The 24,505-nt window shown below is 30.7% G+C and overlaps 1 protein-coding gene across 4 annotated transcripts in view; it reads right to left on the bottom strand.

The window, feature by feature from the left end:
• Nucleotides 1-23,793, bottom strand: part of LOC18589453 (calcium-transporting ATPase 10, plasma membrane-type) — a 37,254-nt gene extending 13,461 nt beyond the window's left edge. For 2 of the 4 annotated variants that reach the window (XR_016028463.1, XM_007014433.3), the window contains exons 1-9: nucleotides 7,845-8,138; nucleotides 7,572-7,704; nucleotides 6,516-6,684; nucleotides 4,584-4,700; nucleotides 4,459-4,498; nucleotides 2,464-2,573; nucleotides 2,230-2,361; nucleotides 1,987-2,076; nucleotides 1,216-1,285 (exon numbers count right to left, since the gene is read on the bottom strand). Coding sequence is in view for 3 of the 4 variants with exons in the window: in XM_007014433.3 (XP_007014495.3) it covers nucleotides 1,216-1,285; nucleotides 1,987-2,076; nucleotides 2,230-2,361; nucleotides 2,464-2,573; nucleotides 4,459-4,498; nucleotides 4,584-4,700; nucleotides 6,516-6,680 (724 nt within the window). In the remaining variant the exon portion in view is untranslated. Of the gene's footprint in view, nucleotides 1-1,215; nucleotides 1,286-1,986; nucleotides 2,077-2,229; nucleotides 2,362-2,463; nucleotides 2,574-4,458; nucleotides 4,499-4,583; nucleotides 4,701-6,515; nucleotides 6,685-7,571; nucleotides 7,705-7,844; nucleotides 8,139-12,581; nucleotides 12,662-23,644 lie in introns of those variants that run through there. The other 2 variants (XM_018127329.2, XM_018127328.2) reach the window with 2 other exon arrangements.
• Between the last annotated feature and the right edge of the window lie 712 nt (nucleotides 23,794-24,505).

Raw genomic sequence — 24,505 nt, 5'->3', positions numbered from 1 at the left:
ATTCATAGAAACACACCAATTGTTTGAACTTGAGACTCCAATTTGGAGGTCTGAAGTTTGAATCCTGAGAGAGCAGGGTTGGATTTATGGGATGGGAGAGGGTTACCTCCCATTATGTAATCCCATGTACCAAAAGAATAATCATTATAACTATCAATTCTAGTTAAATTGAAATTTTAAATGAGAAAAGAATATGTTTTATGCTCAAAATAAGTTTAGGGTCATTTCATATTTGTGTTGGTACTCTGGGTTCGTATTTGTTCAGGTTAAGAGTCAGGACAGGTTCTCGTCATTGACTTTTAAAGTCAAGTTCGGTGGTTTTTCCACATGGTTCAGTTTCTCCTAGCTTTATTTAGCAGCTAAAACTCTTTAACTCTTAAGTTCAAATCTTACTAAGAAGATGATGGGAGTGTATAGGACCAGAGATTACTTCCATTTGTGTAGCTCAAAGCCTACGTAACAAAAAAAAGAAAATCAAATAAGTATGATATACAGCATAAATTCAGGACAGGAGTTACTAACATAGGGTAGAAGCCCATGCCACTCACTGTTTTGGCTTGGCAACAGGTTGGTGATATCCCAAGTTTTTCATTGCATTGTGGTCTATCTTGTTGGGTAACTAGGACTAAACTCCAAGCACAATGGTAGCCCAAGTGTATGACACAAGAATCGTGTGAGTGAGGTTGACAGGTTTGTTTGTAACAGAGGCAGAAAACAGATATCCCAAAAGGAAAACAAGAACAAGAAAGGCTGTCCTTGACTATAAGTAGCCTTGGCACCACATAACTGCATGGTTTTGGGAAGTTACAGTTGCAGTACAAGACACTAGCCTTGTTTCACATGTCAATTAAGCACTAAAAGGACAATCTTTTTGCTTAGCTTTAAAGTTGAGCTAACTACTAAAATGATTTAAGAATGCAGAAATAATCTTATTGCAAAGAATGCATGCCTAAAAATGAACTTTGTAATCACATACTACTAATTAAAAGGCAAAATGCAAAATATCTGCATCAGTGTATTAAGTTCATCTACCAGAGGGATTTATTAACTGAAATTACATATATTGATTCAATCAACAATTTCCAGCAATGCTTTCAAAAATGAGTAGTTAAATAGAATCAAGTAGAACAAAGGGAAAGATTAACAACCAAAAAAGTGTATATTTTTATGTATCATGCCAAAAACTGCAACAACTTTACACAATCAGTTCAGTACCTGTCACAACAATAACAAGTATAACTGCAAATGCTATGCTACCCCCATCATACCAGCCTTCCTTGGGACCCTGAAAATGAAAATGACAGCATATATGAAAACTGAAAATTCTTATTTAAAAGGCCTAGTTACGTAGAACAACACAAACAGCTTGAAGAAGAAAATATCTACTTCAAACAAAAAAACTGATGCAGAGGGTACATATTTTGTTGGTCACAACAAAGAAATTGATATTATGCAATACTCATGCCTGAAGAAATTTTGGCATTTGCTTGAGTCCCATACTTAATGCAGAGATAATGTACAATATGCTTTGAACATATATATTAAAGACTTCTATTCACCAGTCATAAATTTCAGTGCTGACCTCATGATGTAAAAAAGTGAGGTTTGCCAACCAAAAACCCAATTGCTGACCTCATGTTAATAACTAGTTGAATATATACTTACAACCTCATGACATTCTAGTCTCAGAAACCATGTCACACATCAATGAAGAACACAACATAAATCTATGAAGTCATGTCACAGTAGACCAGCATTATGAATATCCTCCTTATGATTTTATGAAACAAAAGATGTCTCTTCCGATTGTGTTATTTACATATGCATAGTGTTGCTTTTATCAATACAGTAATATTATCAAATTATAAAAAATAATTTTATTGCATCTCAAAAGGAAAAAAGGAAAAGAATTATAATCATAACTTAGCAACATTTGCTCATGAAAATAAAAATACAATGTAATTAAACATGCATAAGAAAGCTCACCTCTGTCTTTATCCCCAAAGCCAGAGAAGCTACAGCAGCTACCACCAAAATTATCAAAGTAAGATCTTGGCAAGCTTCCCAGACAAACCTCTGTGTGCAAAAAAGTAAAGGTAATGGATCATAAATATTCCATTCACAGAACAAAAACTAAACAAAATTAAATTTATAAGCATACAAACAGAATATGAACAGGAGGGAACCAAAAAAAAAATACAAGAAAGACAAATGGAAACTGAGATGTACCCAAAAACTTCTTCCTTTTTTCCGAGGGTATGTGTTTGAACCAAATGCATTCCTCCGTTTCAGTAAATCAGTGTCATCTCCATGAATCCCTTTCTCCAAATTTGTTTTCAGCAACTCTGACAGCCCATTAGCCTGATTTAAAAACACAACAAACATATAAACCTAAGATAAGTGGAAAATCATTAAAAAACATATATATATATTAATCAGCAAGTTTTATTTTCATAAACTTGCCCCTCCATATTCCTGCAGAGCATTAAGATTGTGATCCCTAGTCACTGAAGCAAGTTGCTCTGGTCCAATTCCAAAATCACCGCCAGCAGGTGGGTGTGGAATTGGAATCCCTGCAAAATCAAAGCACTGTGATAAACATCTAAATCAAAACAATAAGCTTTTATAAGCAGTTGCACCACCAAAAAGCAGTGGGTAAAACACATAATACAACATTCTTAAAAAACCATATTTTTTGTGATAAATTACATGCAACACAGTAAGATACATTACCTAAAAGAAAGCTAAAATAGTATCAACTTATATGTAATGCTAATAAAAAGCTCAAGTTGGTCAAAACCAACTTGATCAATGGCTTTATACATAGTATTCATTAATATAGATACTAGTCTAGATGAAAGACAGCGAAAAACAGAGGAATTGATCAGCAGAGTTTGTTTGAAGGAAAGGCTTGGCCACAGAAAAACAAAAGCTATGTTAGTAAGATTTTACCCAAGAGGTTGTTTTATATGAACATCGATTAATGAATTATGATACAATATCAAGACGGCAGTTTTTCTTAGATATGAAATTTGCAAATGCATTATCATTTCATTTGATCAATAAATGCTGCTTTCGTTTAGCCCTTCTCAAACAATTACTATCTCAAATCAAATGGCTAATTCAACTCTATGGCATCTCTGAAGAAACAAGAAGTACACAAAATGTAACAAGGTAATAGAAAGAGTTACAAAGACTGGACAACACTAGATATTAAATAGTATTGGATATCAAAAAAAGGAAATAACAAAGTGTCAACAAAAACCAACAATGACTTTTACAGAGATAGATCTAGATAGGTATTAAAAAGTCAATCCTAACCATAGTCTTCAAAAGTGCAGCATGTCTCAGATCATCTACAGGTTAGGGGACGGGGTAAATGGCATAGTTAATGCCATGGAACAAGGGGATAGGCTTGGTTTGCTAACTCATGTCCCAGCACACTTTAAAACATTATCTAAGTTATTTGGTGATAAACATAGGTGTTTTTTTTTATTTCATAAGTACATTTCTATGTAAACATACAAGTATACAGATATTTTAAAAATCAACGCTTTATATGAATGTAGAAAGAAAGCAATCAACATTACATCTTATTTAGTGCTTTTGGTACATCTAAATTATTTTAAGAGGCAAATAAGAAACGGTCAATTTCAGAAGCAGTTTTTTTATTTGCGCCAACTACTAAAGAATTTGATTGGTTAACTATATCAAAGAATATTAAAGGGAAATGTTGAGAATGAGGTACATCTGAAGTGAACTACATAGCAATTAATGAGCCTGAAGCCTACTTAAAACACAATATCAACAAAAAAGTTAATTTGTGCACCTAACCGTTATTATCAATTTCCTTGAATTTTTGGCTTTTCTTTTTTCTTTTTCTTTTTTTTTGACCAAAGCATCTCTCTCCTTTTCTCAGTCAAATCCTCTTCTCTTGCCCTTTCTCTCCACCAGTTCTTCATGCCTCTCTTTTCTTTTCTTTTCTCAGTTATTCTTGTTCTCTTTCACCCAGCAATCTGTATTCCAGATTTGGGTGACTCAAATTGTAAACCAAAAAATCCCATAGATAAACAATAAAATGCACAAAAGCAACAGAGATACTAAGATATGACAAGCCTAAATTCTAGGTTGACCACCATTTGAAGAATGAAAAGTATAAATAACTCATATGAAAATATGAGAAATATTTTATGTCTCAACAGAAGAAAGGGAAGAAATCTGGAACATATAAAAAATTAAGTTCAAAAAGACCAAAAAAAACAAGAAAAAAGACATGCAGGTAGAATATGAAGCAAGGTAGTAAAGAGTAATGACAACACATAGCGGAATCTCGATTGGATGAACCTGCTGACACGGCAACAATGCAAGAATAGAATATCAAACCAAAGCTATAAAACATAAGCACTATCCTTACAAATCATTCTACTGGGCTGAGTATAAGATAACCAGAATAAGTACCATTTACTCGTTCACCGGCTTGTTGGAAAAGATATGCAGCCTAATATAGCCAAAAACAAAAAATTAGAGGAGAAAGCTTCAACCTCAATCCCATAAAGAACACTACTCAATCAAGGATAGCATACTCGTATAGCTTGCGCATGTGCTCTGATCTTCCTTAATATCTGCTTCTTCTCTTCTTCCTTTTTCAAGTCCAAGGTATATCTAAATCGACGAGAAGCATTAAGCACCAGTGCAGCTTGCTACAAAAGACAATTTATTAAGTCACCATTCAGAACCTATGACAATTATCACTTTCTAAGAAATAAGGAAAAGACTAGAAACCCAACTATATCAGAAAAAGCAACTAGGCTCAAACCACCAAGTGACAATGCTCACTAGCAACTAGGAGATTTCCACTACATAGTAGATAGTTTTCAAATAAAATTTTGCGAGAAGAAATGGTGCTACTCAAAAGCATCTAGTTCAAAGAATTTTCCTAAAAGAAAAAAAAAATAAGTTAAAACCAACATGATAATTAACCTCGACATTATTCTAAGAGGACTAGAAAGCAAATTGGGAGCAGCTAAGTCTATTTGATAAAGCAAACATAAAATTCTGAAGTGCAAACATCAAAACAAGGCCAAATTCAAGCACAGAAAAACATCAAATTCAAGAGCAAAGGAATGCAAACCTTCAATAATGCCAAAAAAACTAAATCATAAAACTTAAATATTAGGTGCAGAAGCAAAATAGCAGCCATTTAAGTTTACTGGAGCAGGATTGTGCCAGATAGGGTATCGCATTAATTGTCTGTTTTGAAACAGCCGTAAGTTTACTTAGTTGCTAAAGAAGAGGTTTTTCTTTGATTCATTTATTTGAAGATGGGGTATTTTAGGGAGGTTGTCCCAATTTTTAGGGCCCACTTAGTTTCAGAAAAATAGTTTCCATTGTCAATCTTGCATTTTCTTTACATATAATTTAATAAAATAAGGTATTTGACAAGCCTTGTTTTCTAGTTTTAAGGAGAAAAAAAAGAAAAACAACCTAAAACAGTTGTCTACTTTTTAGAAAATTAGAACAAACACAGGTTTTCAAATTTTATTGATTGTAAACAGGGGAGAAGTAGAGATGTAAAATGAAAAACAAATCCCAAAATTAACGGGCCAAGAGTCCTAAGCTGTCTTGGGTGAAACTCCTTCCTATTGCTACTTGTTTCTACAGTTGATTTTGTAAAAATATAGCCTATTTTTACACAACTATCTCACTTGCCATCCTAAGCTGACTCATTAGGGTACCGTTTTACTTATTTTTTTCACTACCTCATATTCACTTCCAACAGCAAACAAAAAAAAAACACTAAAAGGGTGTTAGAATACAAAGTGAAGAGAATTTTTAACATTAAAAAACATGTATTTTTAAGAACAAAATACAAATATGTAGAATAATTATGCTAAAATTGCTGTTGCATTTTAATCAATTGCAATGCTTTGTATGATTTCCTTTTCTTTTTTTTTTTTTTTGTTAACTTTTTAATCAGAAAAAAGCAAAAACCATAAAGCAAGTAGAAAAAGCAACAAGACCGGACCAAGACAGCAAAACAATCAAAAAATTGCTCTATGAAAGACAGGTGAAACCAATCAAAACTTCTATGGCTCGAACAGAATGGAAAAGGCCCAAAAAAAAGAGCGAAAGAGAGAGAAGAAAAAAAGAAATAAAAACAAAAAGTGAAAGAAATTGAGGGTAGGGGATGAGAACAAGCTTATGAGAGAATGGAAGTTCAGTTTCCCTCTTGATTTATTTGCATGAACAACCCCAAGCAGTATTAAACCCTTGCAGTCGGGAAGGTTATGCAGCTCTCATCTGTTCTTTTTATTTTTTTTATTACTATTTTATGAAGGAATATGAGAGAGTTAATCCAGGGGCAATATAATGTGTTAATTTATTCTCCGTACGCCCAAAATTAGTAGCCCAAGACCATTAAAATCAAAAGCATAAAGTAATAATCAGCATCACTTAACAAAGCATTGAATATATCCAAATTTTTTACACAAAATAGAGAGAAATTAGGGCATTACCCTCCAACGGCGGAGACGTTCGATGGGAGCATTCTTAGTACTGGTGATGTCAAAAGGACCAGCGGAAAACTCATCGTCTTCGTTGTCGGAGTGGACGGAGCGGCTGCTTCCGGCCTCCACGTCATTCGGCCGCCGGTAAGGCGACCCCTTGAATAAGCTACTCATCACTCTGTGTGTCGCAGGAGAGATGGCACCGTCATTCTCTATTTCTCACTATCACTAGTATTATCTTTCATTCAATATTCACAAAAACTTTGTTTTCATTTCAAGCTCTCGCCTCTTCTATTTACCGATTCGTCTCTCTAAACTTTTCCCTCTCTCTCTTATGCGATGTGGAATAAAGACAAAAAGGAGAGATTGCAGGAATCTTCTTTGTCAATAAATCTCCAATTTCTCGCCCTGTAAAAATTCAAATCCTACTACTATTTTGGCTTATACCAATACTGGTCTGCTTGCAAAGCTTAGAAATAACAAAAACTAAACTGATTAGAGATTTTTCTCTTCTTTTCCTATGTTCCAAACAACAATAGAATTAATTAGTGGAAAACCCATCCCATCAACTAAAGAAGGTAAGTTCTAGGTTTACCGGTTGGCCTTCCCCTTTCAGTAATGGGTATTTTACTAACTTCGAAAACATTGCGACTTAGTGAGGATAAAAAGTAATATTTTACGGGGAGCACTCAACACAGTTTTTCTTTTTATTTTTTTCGGAAAACCACTCACGAGAAAACCGACGCAGCCTCACAACTCCAAACCATTTCTTTTTCTTTTTCTTTTTCTTTTTCTTTCTTATTAATTAATAAAATATATTATTAATTAATAAGAATATATTAAAAGAAGCAGTCCACAGTAACGAAGGCGGTCTTTGATTTACGCACCGAAAAGCGCCTCGTATAACTTACTTCAACCGTCTCTTATTAAACAAGAGACGAGGGGAGAAGAAGAAGACAAACCGACCGCCGAGCCGTCCAACCATGTACGGCTTTTTTTCGAATAACGAAAACAAAAACATCAAACAAGAAAGAGAAATGGCGTTTTTTTTTTTATCAACTGTACCTGCGTTACGGTTCTCTTCTCTATGACTAGAACAAAACGCCGAAAGCACTTGTTGCTTCTTTGGCTTCTTCTCTTCTTTTTCTCCTTACGCTTCTCGTAGCTTCCCCTCGAGTTTACTCCAAATCCTCTGAAACTATTTCAATAAAACAGTAGCCTTACAATATAGACGATGAAGGCAAGAAATTAAAGCTTACGCTTCGATGATTTGGTACTTGAAAAAAAGGAAAGAACAAAAAAGAAAGGAAAAAGAAGAGAATGTGAATATTTAGTTGCCTTTTTCTTTTTTGCCAGAAAATAAAGGAAATTAATGGATCCTACTGAATGTGCATACTCCGATTTACAGCGAACGTGGTTTCCTCTTTTGTTTCTATTTTTTTTCTTAATTTTTGGTTTAACAAACGGAGACTGCATCCTTAAGCCAGCTGCGGATCGCGAAGGGGGAGGGGCAAAAGATTAGCAAAGCTGTCATCGGACGGTTGGACAGTGCTTTGGTGACGACCCAGAAGCGAAAAATTTGCTAAGTTTAAACGTGGCAGCGCGTGATTTTGATTTATTGACACAAGTGTCTTGCGATAGAAACGTCCGTCTACAACGGTCCCAGCGGGGGATCATTTTCCGCTATCATAGATAGTTTCCTTTTATACAGCTGCTAGTTTCCTTTTATACAGCTGCTAATCTATCAACGACTTCAAATTTATATTTTCGATTATACCACCGACATCTTACAGTTTCTTCGGATTATACCATGTACTGCACAAGTTTTAAATTTTTAATAAGAAACCATATAAGTTTATGCTAACAAAATTGTATGGTAAGGGTGGGGGTGTCCAAATTCAAATCGAATGGAAGATTTGATCTAAATCAAAGTGAGTTTAGTTTTTTTAATTCGATTAGTTTGATATTTAGTTATTTTGGTTAATTAAATTCTATTAAAACAGTTTAATCGGTTCGATTTTCGATTTAGAATTTTCTTAATCAAACTAATAGAATTAATCAAATTGAGTAATACTTACATAATCAAGGATAATTTGAGATTTTCCTACCTTAAGTAATTAAAGTATATATTTTTCATGTGCAAAGTCTAAGATCAAAATATATAATATTAACTTCATATTTCTATTGACAGTGTCTTAATTAAAGGAAACAAATATATTGAAAGCAGACGCTGTTGAAGAAGATATGAGCTTCGACTTCAAAAACAAAACAAATTTTTTTATTCTTCATTTTTAATTGTTTAATTAAAAAAATAAAATAAGAAAATATCTCAATATGAAATCCAGTCAAAAAATACACATCCTCATAATTTTGTTCCCTCCATATTTACAAAGTTAGTATTTGGTAACTAAATCAAACTAACCGAAATAGTTCAACGTTTGATTTTTGGGTTAGTACAAATATTTCAATTTAGTTTTGTTTTTTAAAAGAGTTACGTTTTTTTTAATTTTGAGATTTTTAGAACTGAGTTCACCAAACTAATCGTTTACACACTCTTAGATAAGGGTGTGACTCATCAATTTGTAACATCATAGTGTAGAGATAAGTAAACTTGTAGTTGTAGTTGGACAAAAATACTTTATTTTTTGTTTAATTAATTATTAAGAAATTTTTAATATTTAATTTAAGTTTTTAAAAATTTTTAATTTTGTTTTATTAATGAAATGAGAGTATTTATTGAAGTGACAATGTATAAATATAAAAATTATATCTTGTCCGTGTATCAAAATACAGATCATTGTTTAAAATTAAATAAAAAAAATAGGACAAAAATTAAACGAGAAAATGGAGGATGAAGATACGATGATGCAAGCGTGGTAAGAGTGGGTGTAGCATGGTCTGATGGCTACAACCACGCCGCGCAATTCCTGGCCAGACATAAGGCCAAGCAACACACTTGATCGTTCCTACGCGTAAAATTCAAAAAGCCTTTCTAAAATGTTTTAAAAGAATAATTTGGAATTATATACTACGTAAAAGTTACCTTTTAGTCTAAAGCACAACTGTCTTTCTATACTTTCCCCTTTGATTTACATAATAATTGGATCTGCGCCGATTTTGGTATATAATATATGAAATATTATAAATAATATTTAAAATAACTTTAAAGAGTGTCTTTGGTGCGTGTCCAATGTAATTATATAAAGGGGAAAAGACGTGGGGGCAATGTGCATTTGCAAAAACAGAAAGCCATGGAGGATGTGGTATGTTCTGGCGGTCCAGGTGTCATGTTTTCAAATGAAGAAAATGCTATCGAATTGCGGTGTCAAGAAGAAAGACCCCAATCATACTCCTTTTTCCAGGTGTTAATCAAAGTCAGCTGTCTGTCAGTCACTTTATTAGTTTGTTTTCCGCGCTTTACGCATTTAAAATATACTATTAATTATTTCTATTTTATTGTTTGTTTAACTGTGTGTATTAATGATGATTCAATCAATAAACAACGTAATAAAGAAATTAAATGGTAATTCTGAAAGATCAAATCGTTCATAAAACATATTAAATTATTTCGAGTAAATTAAAAAAATTGAAAATAAGATATGCAATTTGGAAATTGCCTAAATCAAAAAAAAATTCTAAAAATATTTTTCTCAAAAAATTAAAAAAGAAATAAGAACGAGGAAAAAAGAATAGATTAAATAATAAGTTTATTTATTAGTAATTTAATGTAGAAAGAAAAAAGAAGATGAGATAAAAGGTTCAAGTATTTTATATTGGATTATAGATAAATTTGAATAAACTTTTAATATCCAATTAGAGTTCAAAAGTTGAATAGGTTTCTAGTATTACTCTTAGAATAACTTCAACTCAAATCGGATTACATATATTTATACATATTACTTTTTTTATGAATAATAACGTTTGCAAAAGAAATACGGTAAAAAATAATATTTATATAAAAAATAAGTTTTTTTAGTTTTTTTTTCTTTTTCTTTCTTTCTCATCACTACTCCCAATCAGACTTTTATTGTGTGTATTATATATATTAATACTATATATAATATCTCAAAATTTTGTAATTTATGAAATTCAAACTTTTATGTTGTTTACCTGCCACATAATCTTTGTCATTTTAATCAATTCTTTTTTGTAAACAAATAAATATAAAGTTAATTTTTATATGATTCTTAGTCGTTATTATTTGAAATATTTAATTAGATATTTAACGAATTTGGATAATCCGTAGATAATGTTTTATTAATAGGGTTCAATTTTTTATAATGTTTTGTGATTTTATTCAAATTTTAATAAGATACGAATATCTTCTATGAATTTGAAAAATGAATACCCTACGTATTTACATCTTTATTTTTTATCCTTTATTCCTCCTCCATCACTATTTTGCTTGTATCTCCAAATGTCTTCCCCTCCATTCGACCTCTAATTCCATTTTTGTTCCTAGTTATTGAAAGTGAGCACCTTTCGATTAAAATTAAATTAATTAAAATTTTTTATTAAAATAATTAAATTAATTTGATTATTCGATTAATTCAAAAAAAACAAATTATAAATGAATTAATTCAATTATTTTTTTGAAACTTTTGTTTGATTAATCGAATTAATTGATTTGTATATAAATTATTTAATTATAATATATATAAATAAATTTTTATATAATAATATAAATATATTAAATGATTACATCATATCCGAATGAATCAATCTAATTTATTAATTGATTAATCGATTAAAAATTTATTTTTTATGATTCGGTTAATTTTCCAAACGCATTCACTTAATATGATTAAAAGAAGATTTTAACCAAATTAATCATTAACACGCTCTGGGCCATGGCCTTTCTCTCCAATTCCTCTAATTCTCTCTCCCGATTCTTCCTCTATGTCAATCCAAATCCTTTCCAAGTTTCCTCAACAATTTAAAAGAAAAGAATTCACCTCTATCTTTTCAACACATGTTGCTCTCAATGTGTTTGAAGCTAACTAATACTTTTTCTCTATGGAATAATGAATAGACATGTCGCTTGTTTATGGGACCAAACCAGGTTCTCTTGACACATTGAAAACCTACACTTGAGTCCAACCTCAGTCTTATTGTCTGCCTATGAATATTATATAATAATAATAATAATAATAATATTTAATTTAATATTTTTAATTATATTTTAAATTAAAATTAAATAAAATATATTATTTATTAATCTAATAATATCCTTGAGTTGGGCTTTGTCTGGCAAAAATGAGATTACTGTACTGAGGTTGGTGTAAGGGAATTATAGGATTTGCTACGTGCTGGAAAGGTTGCGAGATTGAAACCAATAGCAGAGCGTTATGTGTTTGATGAGGATAGTGATGGAACGGGTGCGGATGTAGAAAAAAGAGAATAACAATTAAAATTTTAAATTAAAGTTGATATCTTATGAACTTTTATAATATATTTAAAATTTAAAAAGCTTTAAGGTTTTCAACGAAAATTAAAAAAATTATTTTTATATCAAAATATTAGTTATTTTTGTTCTTTTTGTTTCATATTGGATATCCATATTTCACTAAGAAAAACGCTTTGACATTAGAGTTTTTAATATGTTTTAAACTTTTTTGTTAACACTGAAAAATTTCAATTTTTATTTCAAAAAGTAAAAGAAATTATTAAAAATTAGTATCAAATATAGAAAGAGTTGTAAGTGTTAAAATGAAAGTGGATATAATTTTGAAATGAAAAGAATAAAATCAATAAAAATACATTTACACACATTCAAAATGAGCAAAATAATATTTATTTATTTTGTTTTATGTAATTAATCATTCATGTATTCATCTATCAACTTAAATCAACGAGTTTATTTATAATTTTACTCTCAAGTCCTTTTTTTCCTCCATTTTTCTATCCCTTGCACCAAAATCTGGAAAAGCAAAACAAATTTTAATTCTTTCATGTTTTTCCCTTTTACATTCCTTCCATTTTCTTTCCTTCTTACCAAACAGAATATTAATTTTTGTAAAATAAATGGTCGCAAGCTAATAACATAGCAAAGGATGAATAGATGGAGATACATACCTGGAAAATGCAGAGAATCCGAAAACAAGGTACAGCTGATGAGAAAAGAATCAAAGGGTCTAGCTCCTAGCCTCTGCACTCTGCATCAATCAAGAAAATCAGGTAAATGAGATGCGGTGCCATATTCTATGATGATATCTCTCTTTTAGTAACAAATCCTGCGTATATATATATATATATTCTCCTTTAGGATTCGCACGTCGCATGCAGCATCATGTACAATTAATGTAAATATTCCATATATTTTGTATTTATGATCAAGTAAGGTTAATATGCTCATTAATGAGAAGACTGGTGGCAGATTTCATAATAATAATATAATTGAAAAAGAAAAAAATATAAATAATTGAAGCAAATATGTACCCACTAGGAGTTGAAAACTTGTAATTAAGCTGAGAATTTTGGTGAGGGAAAGCCAAGGTTTATGGAACAAAGAGAGAGTCATACAGCTATATGTGTCGCTTTATGTAACTCAAATTCAATGAATGTTTACGTAAAAGTATATAAAGACCTGGCTAATGCTTCCAGAAGCTTATGAATATATAAAGACCTGGCTAATGCAGCCATAAGCTTATGGATATATGAGAAAAGAGAGGAAAAGAAGAAGATACAAAGCCTGTATGATTTGAAGTTAGAGAGTCCACACCAATATCACTCTTGCGCGTATATCAAACAAGAATAAGATTCCCAGAAGGTTATGGGCATATCTGGAAATCAAGATATTGAGGGGAGGACAAAAACAATGGGCACTGCAGTCTGCAGGCCTGGGTTCCAGACAAGATGATTCTATACTTTTTTATGCACTTTACATCTGTACCACAGTGAAGACAATTGAACTCGCTGATTTTTCAACCAAAGAACTTTATTTTAGTCTTCGAATTCTTTGATTTCCTCTTTTTTTATAACCCCAGACACTTTCCTTCTTTTATTTGATTCCAGTCTTAAAGATGGCGTAAACTCTGTAGCCCTGCATATTCCACCCAACGTTTTCTTTCATCTTTTCATCCAAAGCAAAACGTAGCTAGAATTATATATACCAACAACAACTTTATTTTGTGCTGCATGCCAACTGAATGCAAAATATCTCCCCATCTCCTGCCTTACCTTCCAAATAATACCACCGCCACTTTCGTATAGGAACAAAGTTACATAAAGAAATAGGAAGGTTATATGACATTTATATATTTTTTATTTTATAAATTTACTGATCATTTCACCAAGCTAGTTGGTTAGGAACACCAAACTCGTCACCTCCATAATTATATTATAGTCTAACTATTAGTTAACGAATCCTCGTTGCAAATTCGACGTAATTTCTGATAGATGACAAAATTAAAGAAAGGTTACCATAATTAGTTATAAGAGGATACGTGGTGGTATTACTTTGGAGGTTTGGCAAGAAATTAAGGAGGCATGAGAAGACGGCAGAGGATTTGCATTCGTGTCGCAGTCTTACCTAAAGAAAGAGGATTGAGTCGTGTTGGCTCTATATAGTTTTTAATATTAGCAAAATACATATTCTCCTTTTTCGCTTTCACATGAGCAGTGAAGTGTCCAACAAAAACTCCTACATTAGTAAACTTAGCTTTAGAAAAGATTGGGTATTTGTATTAAAGAGCAAAAAGTAAGTATATATGATTAATCGATAAATCAGTGGAATAATTCGGTTGTCAAGACAAGAACTAAAGCAATCATGAAAATAAGAGAAACTACCTGAGTATGAAGTTGATCAACTATATACATGACTAATCGAATCCAGTGTAGCTTAAAGATGCAAAAGCTCATGATAGTGGACCAATCCAAACCAGTAAGGTTACGTGACCAAAGTAAACAGATTGAGTTGAGTTAACTAAAATCCTTCTTCAAATAAACTTGTCCAGCATCATTCAAAATGAATTTTAAATGGTTCAGGAGGAATAGCTAATGTTCATATAATGACAATTAATCTAGACAACCTAGTTGAAAGAACGAAGATAACCTTGATTGACAAAAAAGTTCTTTCAAGCGATCAACAAGAATAACCAGGTCCGAAGTTGAGAGTTTAAAGATTCAAACCATCTAGAGAGAGAGCGAGAGAGAGAGAATGGTGTAAGGAATTTCTCTCCAGTTTAGTTACACTTTAGGCTAATTCTTATCTTTAGATTAAAAAAGTTAGTTTTTTTTTTTTTTGACTTAATGACTTATTATTTTGTTCATTTACGTGTATCACTCTTCATGCATCTCTTTTTACCTTTAAAATCTTTAACTTTAAAAAAAGTGTTAATCGCTAATATTCCTCTAACATTGCCCTTGGGACCACCCTTGAAGACTGCATTCACCAGTCAACAAGTCTTGAGCAGTTGCTCTCGAACACCAGATCGGCCATGTTCCTTAATCCTTAGACGGAGATTGGGTGGACTTCATATGTCAGGCACTTTTCATGTCTATGTTATTTAAGTGGCATGCTGTAATTTCAAATAGTAATAAACTATTGTAGAGTTTAGTCATATTAATTATATTCTCTAAGCTATAGCTTTATGTAGCTTCAGCTTTCAAGTAAGGTATAAACTTAGGGGTAACAACCAACACTCTCCATCCATGGACTACCAAATTTCCCCCCTTATCCTCTAACAAATTTCCTTCATGTTTTTGGGATATGTGCACGTGTCAATGAAGACAACCCAGTTTGCTTCTTGAACGAGGTTTGCTACATTTCTGATTGAGAAAACTATTGGATACTTGCAGACATGAACTAATTTTAACCAGGATATATAATTCTCTGTGAAACAACTAATCCAAATATATATTAATGGCTCCCAAAGGTCAAAAAGTTGTTAAATAGATTGCTTAGTAATTGAACTAATTAAAAAGTGGAGGTTCGTTTATAAAAACATACATTTTTAAGAAAATGTGTTTTTGTATGTGCCGTTATAAACGCAAATTTGTCAAAAAATGATTTTAAAGATTATTCTCTCTCATAAATAAAACTTTCTCATCCTTTGAAATGAAATTTAGATAATTTTTTTTTAAGAAAACGATTTAAACGTTCTCAGTGATTTAATATCATTTATACCTTGTAAAATTTTCAAGTTACTACCAAATATGATCTAATCACGGTGAGTATAAATGACCTGAATATCAATATAAAGGATCATAACATACCAAATGCCACCTTAAGATAATTAGTAAATTTAACTTATTTATACTTAAAATAATATTATTTTCTAAACTAAGGTTGCTTAAAATTTTGTTTAAGGAAATTATTAGGTAGCATATTTTATTTGGTTCAACACTTAATTAAATGAATTGATTATTTAAATATTTATATATATTTTTGAGTATATATGTTGTTTCTTGCTAGTATTTTTTTCTAAACTTCTATTCGACAGACTAAAAATTTATCAAAAAATTTCAATAGTCAAAATTAAGTACTGTTTTTAGTTCTGAAAGAAATTGTTAGATTTTTTTCTGAAAAAATTGTTTGGTATTCTATTGAAAATTAATTACTAAATAGATGTTTTGTTGAATTTCTTCTATGTATTTTTACATTAGTAAAAGTAAAAATGGAAAAATAAATAATTAAATAGGAAAGAAATTATAAGGTTAATGTAATTAAATGACAATTTTTTCTTTAAATAAAAAAAGATTGAATAATTAAGTAGCTAAGATTTTCAACACTTTGTTATTGAAAATCTTCCATTTAAGTGGTTTCTAAAATGAATTATCAAAGGCATTCAAAAAATTAAACAACTGAAAATTTTCATTTTTAATGGTTTGAGAATTTTCAATGGTGTATCAAACACACCTTAAGAAATTAAATTAATCAAAAAGTCATGAAATATTTTATAATTATGAAATTTTAATTTGGACCTCCTTAATGTTAAATGTTTGGATCTATCATTGTTTATAATTTATAATGGACAAAAAAAATGGGCTTGTATAAAGTTTTGCTAGATGAAAATTGATTTTATTATAAATGTAAATTTGAAGTTTAAATAATTAATAGAGTTTTAGTTCAAACTGAGTTACTTTCCTTAAGTTTTAATTTAGATTTAGCGATGGCAACAAGTACCCTTTAATCGGGTACCTGCAGGTATTCAACCCGATTATATAGGATTCAGATACCCTATATTCGTATTAAGATTGATTTGAATAATAATTTTACTATCCACCTTGACTTCGAGTTAAAGTACAAGTATCACCCTTGGGACATCCGATACCTGGACCTGTTTATAAATAAATATATGTAAAATATATTGTATGTTTTTAAAAGGTATTGAACCTTGACTATGCTTTTAAACAACCAATAATCTTGCCAATTTAACCAAATCCATTTTTTGATATTATATGAAAAGGAATTATATATATAATTGATTAATTATTTTTGTCTTTAACCCTAAACGAGTATTTAATAGGTTTAAGTATTTAACGTAGTTTTAGGATATTAGGGTAAGAGTTTGGGTAATATTTGTAAATTTTATACTAGTAATTGTGGGGTTCAAGTATTTTATAATTTAATACGATTTAGGTTCAGGTATTTAAAAAATAACAGACACCTTACTTGTTGACATCCCTATTTAGGTTAAATACTACTAAAGTATAATCTAAAGTATTCCTAAAAAAAGAAAGGAACGTAAAAGCTAATCTATGTGAGGTTCCAAAACAAAAAACTAGTAAAGAAGAGTTATGAATAGAGGGTTATTATCACCTTTAAGATAAAAAATTCTTATTAGCAAGTCATGAGGAAGGGACAAAAAGGACAACGAATCTCTCGACCTATTATCGTTGGAGGGACTACAAAGAAAACTAGTGGTACTATGGACAGGAACCTGAATGGAGAAGTTAGGAAGATGAGTGGAAAGTATTTTGTTCACGGTTTTCATGGACAATCTCAACCTTAAGGTTGCATGGGATGCACTAAAGAACATTTTCAACCTTTATGGGCAGTGACAGATGTTTTCATCTAACACCCTAAAGGAGAGACAAAACAAGGTTAGTGACTTTTCCATTTTCAAGCATTGCTTTGTGTTAGAGATGTAAGTTGCGATAAGAGATGGCAACGGAAAAATCATTGATGGGCGATAGATTAAGGTAGAGGCGACAAGCTTTTTTTAGATCGGCTAATTGTTTCAAAATGAAGGTGAGCAAGGAACCCATAGCACAAGGAAGAATGGTAAACACTGAGCACCCCAAAGAATACAGAACATATAAGGAAACTTTGTTTATGTGAAACCCCAATTTTGACTTAAGGTTAAAATTGTAACTTAGCTTAGTGAGCAAGGAAAATTATGTTTCTTTTATGATATTTTGAACATTTACAACTTAGAAAATGCACATTTTGATAACCAAATGAGTTTACCTGAAAAGTGAGACCTAGAAATGGTCAAAAGGCTTGTTTTAGTTTTAAAAACTACATTATGGAGCAAAAGTATTGATACTTGTTCATGAGGTATCGATACTTGAAACCCAAAAATGCATCTTGATGAACAAGTACCGATACTCGTTCATGAAGTATCAATATTTGTAAACCCATAACAAAAGTATCGATACTTACTCCAAAAGTACTGCTGCTTATGTTACTGATTTGAAAGAATAGGGGTAAAATGGACTTTTCACACTAGTTTAAAAGCCTAAACTCCCAAAGCATTTCCCTAAATGGTTAAACGCTTTCTTCCTCTCTCTATTGTTAGCCTTTTTTTTGCTCTTTTTTTCTCTATTCTTTCTCTCTCATCCTTTACACCATTTTGGACCACTAGATTTTAAATTCAAGCTCAGATTTTTGTTTTAAGAACTTCTAAGGGTAAGGTTACATTGTTTAAAACTTCAAATCTTTGGGTTTTGATTTCTAGAAATTTTGGTTTATTAAAAATCTATTTCTTTATCTAAACTTAGGTTTTTGGAGTGGTTTTGGTACTCTCAAGCTCACGAAGGTAAAGTTACTATAAACTCTAACTAATTGAAGTTTAAACTCATAGTTAGATTATGTCACGACCCGGAACTCCCATTGAGCCCGTGACAACCACCGCGACGTCTCGATCGACATTCATTACTCGGAATGTCAACCGAAACCCCGCAAGGCTTTAATATCAACTTCTCATTTCCCCTGTGGGTAACTGTTTCCAAATACCACATTCTAAAAAATTTTAAACTGTTTCCAACTTAAACAAATAAAATAATAATTTTCGTCTCACAGGGGTATTTTGGTCATTTATCCCAAAAATCTCAAAATCATCTAAATCCATTTCATCTAAAGATTATTGGTTGTTTAAAATCACAGTTTATCAAAATCCATTTTCAAGCATTGCTTTGTGTTAGAGATGTAAGTTGCGATAAGAAATGGCAACGGAAAAATCATTGATGGGCGATAAATTAAGGTAGAGGCGACAAGCTTTTTTCAGATCGGCTAATTGTTTCAAAATGAAGGTGAGCAAGGAACCCATAGCACAAGGAAGAATGGTAAACACTGAGCACCCCAAAGAATACAGAACAAATAAGGAAACTTTGTTTATGTGAAACCCCAATTTTGACTTAAGGTTAAAATTGTAACTTAGCTTAGTGAACAAGGAAAATTATGTTTCCTTTATGATATTTTGAACATTTACAACTTAGAAAATGTACATTTTGATAACCAAATGAGTTTACCTGAAAAATGAGACCTAGAAATGGTCAAAAGGCTTGTTTTAGTTTTAAAAACTACATTATGGATCAAAAGTATTGATACTTGTTCATGAGGTATTGATACTTGAAACCCAGAAATGCATCTTGATGAACAAGTACCGATACTTGTTCATAAAGTATCAATATTTGTAAACCCATAACAAAAGTATCGATACTTACTCCAAAAGTACTGATGCTTATGTTACTAATTTGAAAGAATAGGGGTAAAATGGACTTTTCACACTAGTTTAAAAGCCTAAACTCCCAAAGCATTTCCCTAAATGGTTAAACGCTTTCTTTCTCTCTCTATTGTTAGCCTTTTTTTTGCTCTTTTTTTCTCTATTCTTTCTCTTTCATCCTTTACACCATTTTGGACCACTAGATTTTAAACAAGAGCATAGTTAGTTAAGAAGTTTACATCATAGTTAAGAAGTTTAGTTAGTCGACTAAGAGTTTACTGTCAGAAATTGGGTTCAGAAACAGAGACGACTTAATCGACTAAGAGCATTCTGTCAGAAAATTTGAATTTAATGTTAGAAGAGAGAATAACGGCTAGAACTGTCTCCAAACTATTTTCCAACAGTTAGAAACTGTCAAATAGCCATTAGAGTTGATTCTTCAAGTATAAAAACCCTTCCCAACGGCTAAGAACAAGATTATAGGCTTTCAAGATAAAAAAGAGCTAAAAAACAACAAGAAATTCTCTGTATTCTTTTTGCACTTCACTCCAATCTTTGTAATTGAGATAAACACTTTACTTTGTATCATTCAGATCAGGTTAGTGATCATAAGTACATCCTTATTTCTTTTCTTCTTAAATACTTAGAGTGAGCGAGCCACTCTAAGGGGTTCATTCAACCTTGGGTTAGCTTGATTAAGTGTATAGCTTCTAATTTAGCCTTAGAAAAGTTAGTTTTGGGTTTTGGTTGATATCGAAAAAAACCATTGTTAAAGGTTGTGGCTGAGCCTATGAAAAGCCATTATAAAAGCTTAGTGGGAGCTTGGGAATTCCACCGTTTTGGTGATTTGGTTTGAAAAATCCTTGATTGAATAATCAAGGTAGTGGATGTAGGTCTTTGACCGAACTACTATAAATCTTTGTGTATTGTCTCCTTTGTTTTAGTTTTCATTTTCATTTTTTCTTAAATCATTCCTTCATCTTGCATTGAACTTCTAATTATTGACTTTCAACTTGCCCCTAATTAAAAATCAAGCTTAGTGAAAGCCAAAAAGTGCTATTAACCCCCTTCTAACACATTTATTTGGGACCAACAATTTGATCCACCTAAGCATTAGGATTCTTAAAATTTTTCAACATGAAGATTAATTAAATTTGTGAAGAATAGAATAAAAATAAATGACAAGAAATGAAATTAAAGTAAAAAAATTGATAATCACAACACCCACCTCACATGCTTTTATGCATATCAAAATTTAATTCTCTTATGTTTGAACTGGAAGTTGAAGGAACATATCGATATATTTTCAATAAATTTTAAATATAATGAATTTTGCAATCTTTTAACTATAATTCTATTTTTATGGCGAATCCATTCTTTTCCTTAACAGGATGTTTGGTTTGTGAAATTAAATAGATGAATAATAAAATGGTTATTCTGTGAGAATAGAAAAAAGTAAGGATAATTATTAAATAGTTTGGTTCATGGAATGAAGTAGTATAAAATTTTTTATTATGACTTATTCCAATATTTGATAGGTAAAAATAGCTTTGGAATAGTAAATGAATAAGTGATAAAAAGTAAAAAATATCCTTTATTATAATAGATAAATTTTTAAATTTAAAATATTTAATTTCATAATTTATTAAAAATATTAATAATTTTTATTTAAAATTAAATATGATTGTTTATTTTAGTTTATTTTTTAAATATTAATAATTTATAGTTTATTTAAAATGTTAATAATTTATAATTAGAGATTATATTTGATGCACTGACAGTGTCTAGTTTTTGTATACTGTCAGGCCATGAGATAGTGCCACTTCATTAAAAAATAAATATAATTCTTTGAAGGACTTAAAAATAAATATTATCATTTTTTTTAAAAAAGATAAAAATATTTTTTTATCTCTTTTTAACTCTCTCTCACCCAATCTCATCTTCTTCGTCTCTCATTTTTTGTCCATTATCAACAATAACAACTTAAATATAGTGATTGTGGTTATAATTAAACTCAAACTGTATCAAAACTTGAAAGAAAAAGCTGGTGTTGTAATCGTTCATAATAAATTCATAAATTTGAATTGGTTACCCTTAATTTTCTCATTGGAATAGATTTTGTAAAGGAAAAGTGATACAAAATGTTGTGAAAGTGCTACATTGAGAGTTGATACTGTTGTCTAACAGAAAGATAAAAGAATCATCAGAAAAATCAACAACAAAAACTAATGATTAATTTTCAATGGAAAGAAAATTATGAAAAGTTAACAACTATTAAATGGTTAAGCTTACTTTGACTTTGGTTCTTTTGGTGTCTTTACTAGATAGTTGATAATTTAGATGTAGTATTTACGGGACAATGACTTCAGTTCAACTTCAGTTCTTTCGGTTTTATCTTTGAAAATGAATTTTAATTAGTTTTACTTTATTTTTTATTTTTAATTTTGGATCAATTTTGTTTGTTGATTTTTTGATGACTCTTTTATCTTTCGATTAAATAACAACATCAAGTCTCAATGTTTCAATACATTTTGTATTTGCTTTGTTTTACTAAATATATTCCAATGTGAAAATTAAGAGTTACCAATTAAAATTTACTAGGTTGATTATGAATGGTTATAAACATCGGCTTTTCTATTCAAGTTTTAATAGAGTTTGAGTTTAATTTTAGTAGCAATCACTAGATTTAGGTTTCTATTAGTGATAATGGACAGAAAAGCAGAGAAAAAGATGAGATTTGGTGAGAGAGAGTTGGACAAAGATTAAAAATTAGTTTTTTGTTAGTTTAAAAAAGTATTTTTATTTAAAAAAAAATAGAAATATTTATTTTTATGTTCATTTAAAAATTATATTTATTTTAGATGAAATGACATTATCTCATAACTTGACAGTATATAAAAAATATACACCATTAATGTATTAAATAGAATCTCTTATATTCTTTATTTTTATTTTGAAAATATTAAAATAGTAATGATTTATAATTAAAATTTTAATTTAATTTTAAATTTTAAAATATTAATTTTTAATTTTTGTTTTTAGTTTTCCATTATAGGATTTTCATGTATTTTCTTTTCTTTCATCTCAAACCGACCGACCACTAGGGATACAACTGGTGTAATGGAGCGTCGCATCTATCACTCTTCGTTGTCGGATCTGGCAGTGGTTTACTGTCACTGTCAGTTGCCCTTTGCTGTCCTGTGGTGACGGAGGGAATTTAGAAAGAGAGAGAGAGAGAAAAAATGTGAAAAATGAAGAAGGTTTCATATTGTATAGGATGATAATTTCTAAATTTGTTTAAGGATAATTTTATCTAATAAATATTTTTTATCTATTCCTCCACAGTTAGAAACAACTATTACTACTGAATCTGCCTTTGACCGTAACTATTTAGACTTTTTCCAAGACTGATCATTCCAAAACAACAATCATTCCGCGAAATAAATAAATTTTTAGAAAGAAGGGAAGCGGTCGACAAAAGCTCCAATATTCTTCTTAAATTTTTTTTTTTTTTGGTTTTTTCACATCTTCTTGTTGCTCCTAATTTAGAGAGTGATCGAGATGCATCTGCCGACAATACCTTAGTCAGACTTAACCTATCACATCGAGGTGTCTTCGGCCCCTACAAGATTATGACTCTGACAACGTTGGATTCGACGTCGGTAACAACCAAATCAAGCTTCTCCAACCTCCCACACGTTGCCAGGCCAGCATTAACCGACTAACTAACCTTCAACTCCGAAGAAAATTAAAGAAAAGAAGAGAGAAAGGTAGCCCGGTCCACACGCAATGGAGCTGTAGTCGGTTCACTATGAAAGTCAATACTTGACATTTATCGATTCTGTCCCCCTCTAATTGCAGTGCTTGTTACTCCAACTCAAGGATTTGTATTAGCACTAAAGTTTTTTTGCTTGACCTTTAAACTTTAATAATGACACGTTAAATCCAAATCTAATCACCCACCTGAATCCTCATTCAAAGTAAAAAAAATAAAATAAAACTAATAATCAAGCAAAAAGAGAAACAACGCACATTTCCAAGATAAAAACAGCATATCTCAAAACCCACTCAAGAAGCAATGGAGGTGTGAACCAAATCTTTTGCTTTTCTAAAAGGCGTGTGTAGCGGGGAATAAAGATTATATATGTGCCCAAGGCAGAAAGGAAATCACGATGATCTTCATAATAATATATAAGAAAGTGATCTTTTTTTCCATGCATGTCGATTCCAGTGGTCGAAGATACTTACCTTGTTGAGAAACTTGCAGGCAAAAGTCTTCCACCAGTGATCGACGGAATCAGCTGCCTCCTCTTATTGGAGAAAAGGAAGACATATGTGTATTATTACTAGTATTACTTGAAAAAGCTTTTGGATGAGAACTTTAACAAAAATAAGAATTGGCTTGGCAACTAGAGGTAGAAGACTACATAATAATAGGAATTACTTCTTCCCTAAGCACTCGTAGTGGTCCGTCGTCATCCAATAGCTAAACAGTTGAAGTGTAATTTTCCTTGTATCTTAATCTGTCTACTTTGACAAAGACAACTTGAGACTTTTCTATCCTTGCCACATTATTATAATTATTTTCTTTTTCTTACCAACTTTTTATTGCAAATAACAATTCCACTTTTCTTTTTTTCTTGTTAGAATTTCCTTATATATATATAATTATACTCGTGTAAACTAGTGAAACAATTAGTAATTGTTACATTCTTTTATAAATTTTGGTATAACTAACATTTTAACAAATTAACAAATGAATTTAATAACTTATCTATCATAAAAATAAAAATTTCAAATCAATCCAACATCAACCACACCAAAATTTTATCCTTTTTAATATATATTAAACGGTCGAAATTTTACTACTAACAAACAAATAATTAGACATGTTGAATTAACTTGAAACTAACATATATGGTCAAAATGATCAAAACCTGAAATCCAAAGGATAAATTAATAAGATATAAATTGAAAAAAAATATTAAATGATTAAAAAAGTTACTCATTTTTATGTCAAAGTTACATATATATATATATATATATATATATATATATATATATATATCTGAGTGTTCATTGGATGTGAATTAAAGGTACATATCACGC

Source organism: Theobroma cacao, chromosome 9 (assembly GCF_053813885.1).
Source record: "Theobroma cacao isolate CCN51 chromosome 9, ASM5381388v1, whole genome shotgun sequence".
Taxonomy (NCBI): Eukaryota; Viridiplantae; Streptophyta; class Magnoliopsida; order Malvales; family Malvaceae; genus Theobroma; species Theobroma cacao.
The sequence above is the reverse complement of the archived record's forward strand: the minus strand, read 5'-3'. Positions and strand labels throughout refer to the sequence as shown.